Genomic DNA, 16,763 nt, shown 5'->3' with positions numbered 1-16,763 from the left:
AAATGTAAATCTAACTGAAGGATATGGCTTAAACTTAGTTGCTCATTGACAAATCACATTTGCCAGACTCTATGATTTATTTGTCCTTTTTTTTTTTTAATTCAGGACTTTTTTTTAAGTCCCGGCAAAAGCTACACCTGCTTCAGAAAATGAGCCACTGATTGGACCTCAAGCCGAGGTTCAAGTCCTCACTCTTTTGAATCTTAAACCAATAAAGACGGCCCTGAATTCGGAGACTTAATTATGGGTCTTCGGGGCCGTTGCAGCAGGAGGACATTAATTAAGCTAAATGATCCTTCCTCTACAAAACGTCTCGCGGCATTCATCACGGAACAAGCGGGAGAAATGCTCCTGCAGCGTGAAATATAGGTGTGAGTTGTATGGAGCCGTGGGCAGTCTGGACAACGCGACAGGGTTCACATCCACTCCACTGTGAAAGAGAGAGAGAGGGGCAGCTGGAGGAAAGGCCAGACTAATGTGCAAAATGGAGGATGTGTGATTGGGCCGAGAACAAGACGTCTGCTGAGCAAATAAATATAAAAGAATAATCACCATCCGGGAAAAAAAAAAGAAAGAAAGAAAGAAAGAAAGAAAGAAAGTGCCCATTCCATGTTGTAGTTTTTCATTTTGGAAGCAAGTCTCTCCCTCCTCTTCCTTCATATTTCACAGACAGGTCTGCGATGGATGGGGTTTCTAGTAGCACTTGGGAATAAGAAACACACAAGTAAACACACACACGCGCGCGCGCTTGTCCGAACATCTACGAGTGCTACACATGCTTACACACACACACACACACACACACACACACACACACACACACACACACACACACACACACACACACACACACACACACACACACTGAGGCAGCCTGTGAGGTGATTGTTACCAGATGAGGGGGGTCGTCCATCCAGCCGCACTCTGTGACAGACAAAAGACTGCACCGACTTTCCTTCATCCTCATTGTGTGAGTGTGTGTGTGTGTGTGTGCATGTGTGCGTGCACATATGTGTATGTAAGAGTGAGAGAGAGATTTTACAAGCATGCTCAAGTAGTTTTTTTTTGAGGGGGGGAGGGGGGCTCGTGTCTTTAATGAATACGAGCTAAAACCCCCATTTCTCCATTGGGTGAAGCTGGCAGCTGGCATATGTGTGTCCCATTCAAATAGAGTGACATGTTTAATTTGACAATTAAGAAAACAAAGAAGTCCATTTAGAGCCACAGTTGGAGGCTGTGTATATTGTGTAAGTGTGCGTGCTTGTCAAGAGTCTCTGCCGAATTGAGAGAGACAGAAGGGGAAGTGTTGTGGATGCAGAAGCCTAAAGAGCCGAAGCAAACCTGAAGCGTCAGTTTAGATAAGCGAGAAAAGAAAAGAAGCCGTGAGTAAAAGCAGGCAAGAGCAGAGTAAACCTTAAACGGGAATTTACTTCTCTGCTAATTCAAACCACTGGGCCCTAACCTACTGCTGTGCCAGTCGCTCTGGCTCATGCGCCGAGCGTTTACAGTTGTGGAAAGCGGGGTTAAAAAGCCAGCTTAAGCATTACCTCAGTTTACCTCAAAGCAGCGGCAGACCACAGGGACTTAAAGGTGATGCAAATAAAACGCACACATGGTGTTTCTTTTTTAGCCGGCTGAAGATCGTTAACCTCACATTAAGTCACACTTTGGGTGTTGGGAAAGCAAGCGGAGCGCTCCCGCACACACACACACACACACGACACACACACAAACGCACGCACAATATCTGTCTCGCAAATGTGCATGAAATTATACTACGTATGCAAGTCGCACACGAAACAAAGCACATTTCCTACATGTGGAGAGCGGGGCAGGATGAAGTCCTGCTTCCTCTGAGGTAAACAAACAAGTTTATAGTTTTTTTTGGCATAAAGAATCAACTCCTGTCGCCCACTTAAAGGGAACTATGGGAACTGTTAAAAAGATATTAAGCTATTCCTGAAAAAATTGCATGTAATTCTATCTGCAATTTTGAGTCTCTATGTGTGTTTACATACGACCCAACCAGCATCAACTCAGAGCTTATACTGCAGTTTTCTGTGTAATTTCACACTCATTCTGTAATTTCTCTCATTCTGAACCATGTTTTTGTAAAGTCTCCTTTCATTTTGATTTTAAATGCTTTAAATTTTGCTTTGATTTGTCAGAAAAATAAAAAAGCAAACTACTTTCCATTTTGGATCGGTGAGGGGCAACATTTTTCCATCATCGCTTATCATAAGATACAGACGCCAGCACCACTCCCCATAATTCCCTCTTTCCCCCCCACCCCCTCCTCTTCTCTTTTTCGCTCCCTGTGGTCCTGAGAGTCCTGTTACCATGGTTACCACTGAACGATGGCTCCAACCCTTTCGAAAACCCATCACGCTTCGCCCCACCACACACACACGCGCATGTACATGCTATCGGTATGAAGTAATGGCCGCCATCCTTCACGTGGGTGAGTGTTCATATGAAGACTGTCTGCCTGCTCCTCTCCGTGCCCAGTTACAATAACATGACCCCACTCTCTCCCTGACAGCAATGAAAAATACCTTTGGAAGGAAGATTCCTCCCTCTGAGACACACAAGACACACACACACACACACACACACACACACACTAACAGTCTAATCTGCACCCATTTGGTTGCTCTAATTTGCAAAGACAGATAGCATCCCCTCACTGCAGCCATTATCATCTAATCAAAAGAATTTCTAGTGCAGCCTTGTGGCATTTTGTGATACCACTCTCAGCCTGCGTGTTGTCGAAGATAATGTCTTGTAAACAATAGAGAGAATGACAGGGTGCTTAAAGGCAAGACAAAACCAAAAAGAAAATATCTCTGTCTCTCTCTCTCTCTCTCTCTCTCTCAATGGAAAATTCTGTGTTAGACGAGCTGCACAGCTGGTCTGCCCACTACCAGTCTGCTCCCCAGCCCAGCCTCCGCTGTACTGCTCCACTTCTTTTAATAAATGTGTGTGTGTAAATGCGCTGGTGAGCAAAGGTGTGCGGGAGAGAAATAGCCTGTTTCAAGGGCATACTCAGACAGATAGAGGTGAAGTCATGCACACACACACACACACACACACACACACACTCGTGCACACACAAGAGTAAGTGGTGATGAATTGGTCCGACCACACCTCCTCCATCCTCCCTCGACTGTCTCTCCCGTCGTCATGGCAACCATCAGCGCCTCCGCTGCATCCTGCATTCATGCTTTCATGCTTTCACACCACGAGCAGCCAGCCTTTTCATCACTCCCTCTCCTTTCTTCTTCTTTTTTTTTTTTTTTTTACCCTCGCTCTGTGTTAAAAATGTGCTGAGTCCTGTTCTTTCCGGAGCTCTTCTATTTCTTTACTACATATATTCAGCACCTTCAGCTCTTTAGTATGAAATATTAAAGCATTCAAGCAAGAGCATTACATTCCTTGCATATATACTATATAAAGGCTACATTAGAGTCTTCTGTGGTTTCTGCTGAATACGATTACGCACGTTCGGTCTAACCCTTCAGGAAACCTATAGACAAGCTGTTTTTCACTTAATGGTCCATAATAGCACCTTGTTGGCACACTGACCTCACCTCCTCTGTCTGCCGTAGCATGTCAGTGCTCAGCGAGGTGCGATTTAAATATGAACTGTTGCTCCTTTTACTCCCGTAATTAACGGTATCACACTGCAAATTATGCAATGCAATGAGGCAATTACGCCCACAATGGTGTTATATATATAGAGTATTCTCACATGCTATGTATATGTGATGTTAACAAGCGTTTGATTGGATTGCTGCACCTAACAGGAAAATGAATGCATAACATAAAAGAAAAAAACATGTGAAGTTGAAGTTAGGATTTTGAAAAGCATGAAATGGATCAAGAGAATATAAAAATTCCATACATTTTGTGAAAATATTTAAATCTTATGTACATATATAGGTTTACTATTCACTAACTAAATGTATTTCTCTAATCTCCCATATGCACAATGACCCCCTTTAAAATTAAATGCAATTATTACAAATAAGGCACCAACCAGCCATGATTTTGATCAGTCAGCATCAAACTTCTGCAATGAATTTACCATCACTGCACGCTTCAATACCACACACAGTATATAGTGTACATTGCGTTACACGTCCTTCAGAGTAAACAGTATCATCTGTTCGGCACTTACTGTGATCTCACTTTCTCCATCTGCACGGCTTAAAAGAACCATTATTTAGATAAGAAACAAAGGCTTTTGAGAGGAGAAAATATCCTTCGATGGATTCACATTAGCCCTTGTATCCGGTATTAGAGCAGCAGATCCGGCACTCCAAGAGTCGTGCAATCAAGCAGCTCCTCTATAATCATCCCCTGGAGCAGGACACGAAATACTCTCAATCAGCCCGCCAGTGCTGTGGATATACCAATGTCTGTGGGTTTGTCCATGCATGAGTATGCATAAATGTGTGTGTCTGAATACACTGAACATATACAGTATGTGTGTAGAAAGAAATTTAGAAAAAACACTTCCGACTTTCTAAATTGTTATTCTCCTACAGGGAGTAGGAGGCAAGCCAAGATACCAATGTCTGCCTCTACTATAGATACAGACGGATGTAGATACTATGTGCATCACCAGCAGAACAGCGGGCAGGCTGTGTTTACACCGGGTCTTCCAGTCTTCATTCACGAGATGCAACATTTAGATCACCTGTGGACCAAAATTAAGAACTTCAACTGTGATACGATATGTGCGTTACGATATGTATTCATTGCATTGTATGTATATACAGCTGTTTTTAGAAATTATAAGTATCACTAGTACTAATATCTATATCCTTAGAGACATGAGGTTTATTAGCTGACGAGGGGAATGACTAAAGCAAATCCCCTCCTTGTGCCTCCTTTATTACATGGTTCTCTTTTGGAAAATGGAAGTAGGATCTCATATTCAATATAAAAAAAAAAAGCGCCTCTCTTTTCATCTTCCGACCAACCGACTGCTCCTGCTTGCCACAACAGTCCCGCTCTGCTGAGCCATGATGTGAAAACATTAAGCCGCTGTGAGTGACAGCAGCTAGGACTCCAGATGTTGACATTTAACGACTGCTCGTGCAACTCCCCGCTACTTTTCCTGTTGTCAGTTCCTTTGATCCCTTCGGTAGGAACAGAGCGACGTCTTCAAGGCAATGGCAGCTTGTACAGCTTTTGATGGCAATAATGTGTCTCTGTGTCGCATTTCTGAGCAGAGCGCTCCTCTGTTTGCAGTAATGTACACCTGCTTTTCTGTCTCCCCCGTCTGTGCACTTTGGCGTGAGAACATCATCTAGTAGCACTTTTACTGCTAAATTCTGCGAGATGGACGTGTTATTTCAAAACCAAGAGATTTATTCCAAGCAGTACAAAGAACTTCCTAAACTGCACACCAGGGTGTGTTAGGCTGCAGTAAATTTGGTCCAAAACCACAGCGCTGAATTTGGGCCACGCGCACCACAAATGTTGGTTCTCCTAAATTGACATTAAATCTGACTCATCCTTACTCTAAAAGTTAAATCACTTACAACAGCGAGACAGACCAAATCTGTCTTAATTTACCTAACGTCCGCCAAACACCTATCACCCGGGCCAAATGCCTGTGAATGTACTCAGTGTGAGGTTAAAACAACACGTAACGACTACTGTTTCATGTCAGACATATTCGTCTCCGAGTCCTTACATGACTCCAACACAAACACCTTATACGTGATCTGACTGCAACACATGCCCCTATAAAAAAAAAAAAAAAAAAAATCTTTCTCTGTCGTAGTCCTTACAAGAGCTTTGTTCCAATTGCAGTGTGGGAATACTATAAGTCACAGTGACAGGAAAGATGAAGAATCTCTTTTCCCTAATAACAAGTTACAGTGTGGTTGGTCAGAAAAGGAAAGACCACCCTGAAGCGGCTGACAGAAAATTTTGACTGTGAAACCAGTCCGGCTTGTCAAGAATGTTAAAATTCAAGAGCTTAGAGAAATAATCAAAGCCATTATTGATGAATGGCAAACTGTATAGGTATATTATTAGTGTAAATGTCAGTGGAGCTTTACAAATATTACAGCGAGTGTTCATTCAAAAGGATATAATAGCTGTTTGTGCTAAAATGATTGATAAATTAGACCTTGGCCCAATAGGTATAAATTTAGAGAAAGAATATACGAGACTGGAATAAACACAGTGATAGCTGGTTTTGAGTTTAAAGGAAAAAATACACTGAGGTTTATTCTGCATCTGAAAGCTGCTTATTAAATTAATATTCTGCTTGTTCTGCATGTACAGGGTCACTGAGTCCAGCGCAGAGGAATCTCCACAGCAAGTCTGAGGATGGAACTGCTTGTGTTGGGGGAAAAAGAAAAGTTAATAATCGAGCCTATGAATCAATTTTTCTTGTGTCGATTGATTTTCTGACCCAATTGTTTTTTGGGTTTCTTTTCATCCACTGTCTGATCACCTCTCCTTTCGTTGTCATCGCTCTTTCAATCTTTTCCCCCCCGTCCTGCCGCCCCTCGCGGTTCAAGATTTGTACAGTTCATCGAAACAAATCACAGCAGTTGCCCATGCAAACAGTAAAGTTATTTCCACTCCTGTAGTCCTTCCAAGCCCTGTCTGACAGACCACAGCCAGCAACCACAAACACACACGCACGCTCACATGCACCGAGGCCCACAGTGAAAATAAGTCTCCGACTTCTCTGTGGTTTCCATCCCAAAAGCCCATGCTCCATGGTTTCATCCTGTGCTTCTTTTCTCCTCTGTGCTTGCATTTATTTGAATTCAAATATCAACTGAACATTTAGAGTCATCTAACAGCAACTGTGCATATATAGACAGTATATATATGTGCGGCACGATGCCCCACTGTACCACTCAGCGACACCGGATGGTAATCAAACAGGAGGGAGGAAAGGAAGCGGAGGTTAGTTTGGGCAGGTGGGAAGTAGTAAGAGATTCTCTTGTAAAAGATTCCACTATAGGGGAATGGAAACTTTCTTTCCCTCTTTCTGATGTTGCTCTAACCTTTAATAGACATCTCATGGTGAGAACGATCCTTATAAAAGCTGAAGTCCAAAGAAAAGACAATATGAGGTGCACGCATGACAGAAATGCATGTGGGAGATGTAAAGAAAGTGAGAGACGTGATGTGGACCATATTGAATATAAAATGCTTTTTACTTGGTCAGTGCCATTTTTGTGATCTCATATAGAGCAGGCGAGATCAGCAGTATTGTTTAATATTGTGTCTTTTGGCACGATAGATGCAACACTAGATCTGGAATAGTGATGTATGTCCCCCCCCCCACCCCTCTCTGCCTCTGCCTCTCTCTCAGCATCTCTCTCCACGTCTGAGCTCCAGAGGTGAGAAGGAAAAAGAAGAGGACAAGTGAGATGATTAAATGGATGATTCATTTGAGAACACAAATATCTGTAGCTGCACTGTCTTTGACCCCTGAGAGGAAAATAAATAGTGTGTAGCGAGCTGGGACACAGACACAACACCAGAGGAGCGGAGTCAGCCAGATAACAGCTCCGAGGCTGCTGCTCCTCTCACACACACACACACACACACACACACACAAACAACTGAAAGTCATGGCCTAGAGTTGTGAAAAAAACACAACAAAGAAAAACGAATCAAACAACTTAAATCATTCATATCTCTCTGTCTGTCTTGGTCGCATCCAACTGTGACTTCAAACCTGACACCCAACTCTCTGTAAAGCCAAAATTGCAGAATCCGATACACTGGGAAACAAGCTCTTGTACCACCCTTCAACCCCAAACTTATTGACCACCTGCTGTTCCAAACTGGAGAACCCCTCCCAAAGCAAATACAACCCGGAGAAACACGGGAAGCATACTAATTTACACCAACTTAACTCAGTATGTCATGAAATTAGATTAGTGTGACCTAATGAACTGTTGAGAGCCTCAGGATCACCTGCCGCTCGTGTGCAGTGGTGTGTATGTGCACTTTTTGTGTGTGTGTGTGTGTGTGTGTGTGTGTGTGTATGTATATATGCCTGTGGGTTTGGTCCTTTGTAGTGAATGAGAAGGAGGATTTGAGAAATAAGACGAGACAGTGACAAAATGGAAGCCCATACAGAGATAGAGACGACGGATGTCTGGTGCAGACGGCAGATACGTTTGAAAAGAGACACGATGCGAAAAGCAGCCCAGGAGAGCTGGAACAGAGAGATAGGCGGGAGGGAAGAGACAGATAGATGTGTGTTGTCTGTGCTGTTGTCTGTGGAGGATCCGCCTGCAGGTGTTTCATATCTGTGTTTTCCACAGACTAAAGGAGATACCTTAACTATGTTCATGCTAAAGTTGAATGTGTCCACCTTGTCAGCTAAAGGCTGTGGAGAGAAACCATATGAACTAAACACAAGCTTTGGAATTGACCCGTGTCTTTTTCTACACACATTAATCCATTGCTGAGAAGATAAATCTGCTGATATTCAGCAACTCCAGGCTCAGATGAAGTTCTTTTTGGACACCATGTTAATCAAATTACCAGAAGTGCCTTTTTCCATCTAATAAACATAACTGTTCTCTACCCATAACTCTCCTTCTCTGCTGCTGAAACATTGATCCCTGCTTTCATCACATCCAGACTCGAGTACCACAGCAGCATTCTCTATAACACATCATCCAAAGTCCTTAATAAACTCCAGTATATCCAGAACCCTGCTCCCTGCTAGCTCACTAACCCCCGTTCCCATGGCTACATCAGCCCTCCTCTGGCTCCCTGTCCCGCAAAACATTCAATTTAAAAAGGAGATATTTGTAAATATTTGCTATTGGTACATATCCAACGTTAGTATTAACAGCTGTTTACTTACCAGTGTTGCCAAGAGTTTCAACAATTGTTGCATTTACAATACAAGAGGTTATAATAGGCTACGTTCTTCTAAGCAACTTCTTCAGGGCAGATTGGAGGCTAAAATGAGTCACTATCGGAAAGTGACGAGACAGACCGGGGCTAGCTGGTTAGCGTGCTAACTTCAGTAGAAGAGAGGATGTTATAAGGACAAGAATCAACATTGGTGTTTCTTTCCACCACTGGAGACAGCTCTTGGTAAGTAGAGGAATGAAGTTTGATGTTGAAATTACAACGTTTCTTCTAGACTGGTAAGTAAACAGCTGCTAATGCTAACGCTAGCTATGTAGCAATAGCAAAACTCACAAATAGCTCATTTAATGTCCTGTGCTACCTCCTGCTTTTAGAGTGTTTAGAATCTTTTGATCTTGTATTGGACAGTGTCTTTTAGTATCACTCTATAAATAAAATGTACTATGATCATTCTTATTATTAAAACTCAGCATGTTTTGGTGTTTTATAGAGCTGTTGTGCTCAGAACTGAGTAACAACAACATACAGCAAAGTGCAAAGAAGGAAATACTTTCCATACTTGATAGTCTCAGTCACTGATGGGAGATTAATTCCTTGAGAAAGATAAAGTTGCCAAGACCATGCAAGGGTAGCCATAATGGTAAAATCCCCGAGACATGAGCAGAAAAAGGAAAAAAAAAAAAAAGAATGGAGAGAAAGATACTCACTAACAGATGATATGAAGAAATGGAACAGAAACCAGTCAAACTGGACAGGGACAAAAAGCGAGTAAGAGAAGAAAACCCCTCACTGCCATATGGTACAGAGTATTGGGCCTAATGAGGCGTGAGGCCATCCTCTCCACAGAGGCATCGGCCAGTCAGATCACACATGAGTGAACACTCTGATAGGTTTAAAACACAGCATATGCCAACAGCTAGTGATATGGAACCAAACTACTGCTTCTGAGGGAAAAGGGAAAGAAACAAGATTGATTTACCCAACCCGGGGGCACAACCCAGCAGCCACCAAAGAGCTGAAAAATGCAAAGAGAAATCTGTCCGATAAGAGGTTAACATTTTGAAGCTTTGAAGCATTTTGATTGCGACTGAAAATATTCCAGCAGAAAGAGATACGGTCAATATCAGCGGAGAATCTGGGCTCTGAACTGGTGCCTCCATTGAAAAAATGAAAAAGGTTTGCACTAATGTGATACAGTATATAGATGTATGGTGTGTTTTAATAATAATAATAATGTCCCCTACCACTGGGGGCAGCCAGCACGCCTTGAGAAGCTACTCTGTCAGATATTCAACAGAAGAAGAACAACTTGTTTGCAGGTATTGGGTCATCAACCAGAAGACTGGGCAAATGCGGCTATATGAAAGGTTGTGATATCACCAGAGTTATTATAATGCATCCTTCATCTCGGGACGTGCACGCAAAACTCAAAAAATGGTTAACATCATGGTGGGGGAAAAAAAAATCAGAGGATCTCCAGGGTCAGTAGGATTTATCATCTAGACATAAAGCACGTCTGTAGAGGATTTCATGCAATCCATCCGATACCTGTTGAGATATTTCGGTTTGGATCAAAGCAGTGGACCGACAGACACAAGCAACGCTGCCAGCATGGCAAAGAATGGGGGTTCATATAGTAAAAATCTGAAGGACTGTACCCTTTACATCTCTTACAACACCCCCAAAAGGTTTAGACCTTCTGCTCTTTGAACAAAAAGACATTACCACCATGATGTTAACAAAGAAAGCCCGTCTCAATCTCTAAGAAGTTTAAGGCTTGAGCGTAAAAAAACCAAGATGGATTTCGTTGACGGCACTGGAGCCTCCAGTAGCAAACAGGTGATGAATTCACAGAGAGCGTTGATGGATGCTATGAGAATAGTTCGCATAGCAGACAAACCATCCCAATCCCTCGTCACACATATTCTGTCAACAACGCTGGCAGCTGAGAGACGTGTGAGTCGGTGAGAGAGAGCGGGAGAAAGAGACGAGAGTGAGCGTGTCAGAACGGGGGCCAGCTGTTAGCAGCATGAAACGATTCGCCGAATTTTCAATCTCGCTGGTGTCGTCTGTTTGTGTGTGAACCCCAACCATTCTTCATCGCTGATCACCTGTTAAGACGCAACCGAGGCACGTGGTGACAGGGACCGCTCCGACCTGCAGCCTCTGCTCACCCTGCCATCGATCCTGGCGAATTAAAACGCACCGACAGATTAATTAAAACACATGAGATGAAGTTTCGACAGAGCAGGGCTGTGTTAACGCGCAGCTGCCACCATAGGAGGGAAGACATCAAGCGGACAATAAATTTCATCTTCCCCACACATTTTCAAGCTTAATAAAAACTAGAGTGTGTGTGTTGTGAGTCTGGGCTGGAGGGGAGCGTGCGAGCTCCAAGTGGAAGCTGTGGTTTGGTCTGGCTCTGGTTTCCACAGGGGTCGTATTCTGCGCAACACCAGCAGGAGACCGGTCCGCAGTTACAGGAAGCTTGAACTGAACACCTTCCTGCGCTGAGTGTGTCACCATATGTCTCTGGCTGTATTGGTTTATCAAATGTGATTAGTCTCAGTGTGCATGCGTGTGTGTATGTTTTAAATATGATTAGTCTTTCCTTATAGAGCCGTATAGACTTTAGCCACGGGGTCCCCAACTTTGGACTTCACACCAAAAGGGCTGATTGCTCTGACAGACAGACGTTCTATGTTTATCCAAGTGGTTTTGCGGGAAGTTCATGAGGACTAACTCCACCTGTCTAAAGAAACCTATCTCTATATGTTTTTGCTCTATTTCAGTCGCCTTCACACCACACTCACATGCTCATGTTTGACTTTCTTGTCTTGTTATCTTTTTTTTTTTTTTTTTGCCTGTAGGTGAAATCAAGATTTCACCACATTTGCCTGTTGAGACTGGACTGAAATCACCATCATCAGGTCAAAATTTCCCCTTGACCAGCAGTTTGCTGCATGACCAAAAAACTCAAAAAAGAAAGAAAACCCAAATTTCCATGAAATTGCCTGTGGAGAGTCGTAGTCTCCAAATGGGGAGCTTTAATTTAATGGGCAGATTTCTTATTACATTTACTACTCGGTTTCTCCATGTCATTCTGCTGGAATATTTTCAGTAGCAATCAGCATCACAATGTTAAACTCTGCATGGTTCGACCACAGAGCTCCCCGGAGGATGAACCATTTCTGTTTTGGATACTCCTGGACAACTCTTGCACAAGTCTCAGCTCAGAATGTTAACTTTATTTGCAGGCTACATCACAGTCTGTGGCACATTCATGTTCAGGGAAAAAACTGCAAGTTTAAGGGCTCCTTTCGGCTAGTACCACCCTCACGATGAGGAAATCTTATCCCCAATGTTTGCAAGGATATATTCCGAGCAAAATCATCAGTATCATCAAATTTGAAGCCTTTATGATACAGGTTTTACTCATGTTTCAACTTACTTAAATTATTCATTTTTAAAGCACAGCATGAAACTGTACTCTAACGACAGACATTGTATTACCATTATACAATGCCAGCGAGCCATTCTCCGCCTCTTTGCGTATCTCCCAGCTGAGCACATCTGTGTGTGTCTGTCGAGATGATTGAGTGCTGTTTAACAGGCTTGACCAGGAAACCACATGCTGAACATCACAGGGGAGATGCATCACCTGCTCAAAGTAAGCTCTTGGCTTCTACAGTGTACACAAGTACACACATACACAGATGTATGACATACAGGCATGCACATGCACGTACGCGCACACATGCAAACTTTTGCCTTCTGTTTTGCTGCCTTGTCCTCAACTATCTCGACTATTGCGTTTCCCTTTATTTTATCTGTAATATATTTTATCCAAACTCATCTTTTCCTGTCTCGCAGCTCGTCTGCTGGTGCTGCCGTTTCAGCGTTGGCAAGGATGTCGCCGCATGTGAGATCAGCAGTGGCTTCCCAGCGGTCAGGTCATGCTGGAAGTGAGCATGTCATTGGATTTGACAGAAACTCTGCGAGGCACAACCCACACAGGAAAAGACTCTGAAACATACAGATTATACCCAAGAAAAAGAGCGAGGGATCTTAAAGCGCGTTATAAAAACTCAGCGGCTTTAGCGCTCATTCAGATGGGCCCCACGCAGATGAGAAGACTTCAGCGACCTTCATGTGCTAAAAAGGTTTTGTTTTGTTTTTTAAAGCAAATAACATGATCCACTCTAAATATGCCAGTCACTTTTCATCACCGGCCATAATTCACGCTGTTCTCATGACCTCTACCTTCTCAGGATATGAACCTGAATTAGAAGAATGCGCACACTTACACACACACACACACACACACACACACACACACACACACCAAGGCACCACAACCTCTCCTGCCTGGGAAATACTTTAAGGAAGCAGGGGAAGAGGAAAAGGGGGGAAACCAAGAAATAAATAACTCCTTTGTGTTGCGGCTACATAAACAGTGCAGCACATTACAGATTACTATAGTGGCCCAAACTGATAAGAAGCTTCCTACACACTATCACTGCATGTACATATATATGTGTGTGTGTGTGTGTGTGTGTATGCATGAGTGGAGAGGGAGAGAGAAAGCAAAAGAGACATGATGAGAGAGATACAAAGAAAGAGAAACAGAAATGGATGAAAAACGACTGAAAAGAGAGGCTAACTACCCCTTACCTTATGTGCGTATATGTCCCATTCCTTCATACACTTCTTCTGATAACACGTTTCCTTGTTTAGATATTAAACATTCGCTGATTTGCCTCCATTTTTACACAAAGTGTCCAAAATCTCAATCAGCAAACCAGGCGAGTATAATAACTGCAAAAGGCAAATGCGATTGTTATCTTTTGTAAATATTAGCACAATTCTGAGAACATTCTTCGTCTCGACTCTGTTAGGAACGTGACATATTCTCACCACCTTGTCCTCGGTGCCAAATAACATCACACAAAAATGTAAACTGGGCTCACTGGACCAGCTGACCCAATTCTTCACTTTGTCACTATCTTGACAGAGTAAAATACCAAACTGCTCCACAATCTGGACAGTGGGTTGGCAGGCAAGTGGAGAAAATACAGAGAAAATCTTGAACGACATCCATTAGGCTATGGTCTAACATAATATCTGTGTGTGTGTGTGTGTGCGTGTGTGTGTGTGTGTGTGTGTGTCCTGTCTGAGAAGCCACATGTATGTCATTGCCCCAGACAAAAAAAAGAAAAAAAAAAGTTTACTCCCAACTACCATTATCCTGCAAATCACAGCCCCTGCCCGGAGAATCCTGACTGGTTTCCGAGCGAGCATTGAGGAACGTGCCGGAGTGAGCAAATCAAGCCTTATTCACTCCGCTCTGGCAAACTGGAAAACCACCCGTGATGTCTGGCATGGGATTACGCCTGCACCTAGTGCCAGAATAACTGCTGGCTAGGATTAGAGAAAAAAAAAAAAAAAAAAACGGCTAACATTTGATTACAACTGCTGCAACAACTGGAATCGAGGTCCAAGGGGGTCATTTAGTTGGTGGAGGGATATAATAATTTAACAGAGCAGTTTAATTGGGAGCAAATTACAGGGTTCAAGAATTCAGCAACGGACAGGCTGTATCTATAGAAAAGAAACAATAAATCATGTTAAGGCCTTCCTACTTTTTCCTCTCTCACTCCTTCCACAGCTCTCAAGCTCTCCTTTTTATTTCATTCTCGTCTCATATCACTACTCCTCATTATATTCCCTCACTTCTCTCGTCTCTCATCTTCCCTCAGGAGCAGGCCCATATGCCAGTTTCCACTGAATACCAACCAGCCATCCTTTCCAAATACATGTTAAATGAACCTGCAAGAATGTGAAATTCAACTATTTATCTAATTCCACTTCGGTTGGCATGATCTGAGCTCCAAACCCTTTTATTAGGAAAGCTGTGCTTTTAAGTTTAGGCAGCAGCTTTTCCTGTAGAAACGCTGAGAAACTGAAACGTGGCTCTTTCTGCTCATCTGCTCCACAGCAGAGGTGTAAAACCAACCTGTAAAAACAGAACGTCTAAACGGTGTGTGGTGCCGAGTTAAGACTTTACTGGAAGACAAACAGCCACTCATCCTTTTTTCATTTTTCAAGAGAGGTCCTCTGTATATATACTATATAAGAGTTGCTAGTATTAAGATAAAAGCGAGACCAGTCAAGCTGCCGTGAGATAGTGCACCGATACCGAGGGCTCACCCTACGCTGCTGGCTGGGTTACCATGGCAACCCTTATGAGGTGAGAGAGAGGACATACCAGCACCAGAGTAAATCTCCTCACAGTAGCTTCAGGAATGCAGGTGAAGTCTCACTCCCTGCCCGTCTCTATCTGTTTCTTTCTTTCTCCTCCCTTCCTCCTCTTCTGGCCCAGTTTTTATGAATCACATCACGACGCCTCGATGCCTCCGAGTGCACCATCCTTTTCTGAAGTAGGACTTTGAGACCGCTTTTCACTTCAGACATGACTTTGATTTCCAGACTCATTTATATCGACATATAAATCAGGCTTTTGCCAGGGGAGTAATCAGAGAGGGCTTAAGGGGAGGGTGTGAGTGAAAAGAGAGAGTGAATAAAGAGATGAGAGGACATGAGAGACAGTGAATACTTGGAGTTGGCTGTGTAAGTAGGACAGTAGTGTTGTGGCCAACGCGCAGCAAGATTGAACACCCTGAGAATTAAAGACGGCAGTTCCCTTACAAAATAAAGACGAGTACAGTGGAGGCGGAGAAAAAGAGGAAGATAAATGAAGACAGAGTAAAGTTTTTCGGGGGTTTCTCTTACCTCTAAAAAGCAGGTCCCAGCTGGGGTGTTCTCCTTGATGGAGGCTTTGTAGGAGCTGCTTGAGAACGTAGGTGTGTTATCGTTAACATCCTGCAGCACAATGTCCACCTTTGCCGTGGATGACAGCGGCGGGCGGCCGTTATCCGTCGCAACAACAGTCACACTAGGAGCTGGCTCTGATTCGAAATCCAGAGCGGCCGCGGTGGTAATGATCCCCGTGACCGGGTCTATGGAAAACCAATCAGAGTGAGAGTTTTTGCCTTTGAGGAGGCTATATCGGACGTCCCCATTGGGGCCCTGGTCCTTGTCCCTGGCAGTGACCTGAAGAACAAAGGATCCAGGATACACAACCTCAGGAATAGTTTGTCTGTAGGCCTGCTGGTCGAACAGAGGGGGGTTGTCATTAACATCCATCACCTGGATGGTGAAAGATGACTCCGCCCTGAGGGGCGGCGTGCCGGAGTCTGTGGCCATCACCCTGAGGTCATACGAATCCCGCTCCTCTCTATCCAAAACTTGGTCTACATATATCAGGTAAATGATGCTGTCCTTGGTTGTAAGAGCAAACTTCCCATCACCCCCCTCGAGGGACACATTCACGTTGGCGTACTCTCCGTAGTCTGGGTCCGTGACAGATATCCGGGCTACATACTGGCCTGGTTGGGCTCCTTCGGAGATTCTCGGAGAGCCGTCCTCACTGAGGAAGATGATGGTCATGGTGGGCTGGTTGTCATTGTAGTCACGGACGTGGATGGTCACGAACGCATTGGTCACCTGGGAAAAGACAATGGTGCATGTTTTGTGTTATTTTGTGCTCAAATCAAATTGTGTCACTTCATAGTGGAGGACTGTTATTTTCTGTTTAATTTATGTGTCTATTTTGTTTTAGTTTCATTTCTCTCTAGCTGTAAGTGCTGCAAGACGACCATGTTTACTGTGAGCTTCAGTGATCAGCGTCCTCCTGCAGCAGGAAACATCATTTTGGGGTTTATGGAAACATAAAATACAGGTGAAAACCTACTGAACCAGTCTGCGCTTATTGTGTCAAAATCTGTGAATAGAATAAAATTAAATGAACAAAAAATGAAGAA

The 16,763-nt window shown here is 43.5% G+C and overlaps 1 protein-coding gene across 1 annotated transcript in view; it reads right to left on the bottom strand.

Moving 5' to 3' along the window:
• Window positions 1–16,763, bottom strand: part of dchs1b (dachsous cadherin-related 1b) — an 84,833-nt gene that overhangs the window by 52,551 nt on the left and 15,519 nt on the right. The window contains exon 4 of the mRNA XM_056396979.1: window positions 15,673–16,446. Coding sequence (XP_056252954.1) covers window positions 15,673–16,446 — 774 coding nt within the window. The remainder of the gene's footprint in view (window positions 1–15,672; window positions 16,447–16,763) is intronic.

This window comes from Seriola aureovittata, chromosome 15 (genome assembly GCF_021018895.1).
Source record: "Seriola aureovittata isolate HTS-2021-v1 ecotype China chromosome 15, ASM2101889v1, whole genome shotgun sequence".
In the NCBI taxonomy this organism is placed as follows: domain Eukaryota; kingdom Metazoa; phylum Chordata; class Actinopteri; order Carangiformes; family Carangidae; genus Seriola; species Seriola aureovittata.
The sequence above is the reverse complement of the archived record's forward strand: the minus strand, read 5'-3'. Positions and strand labels throughout refer to the sequence as shown.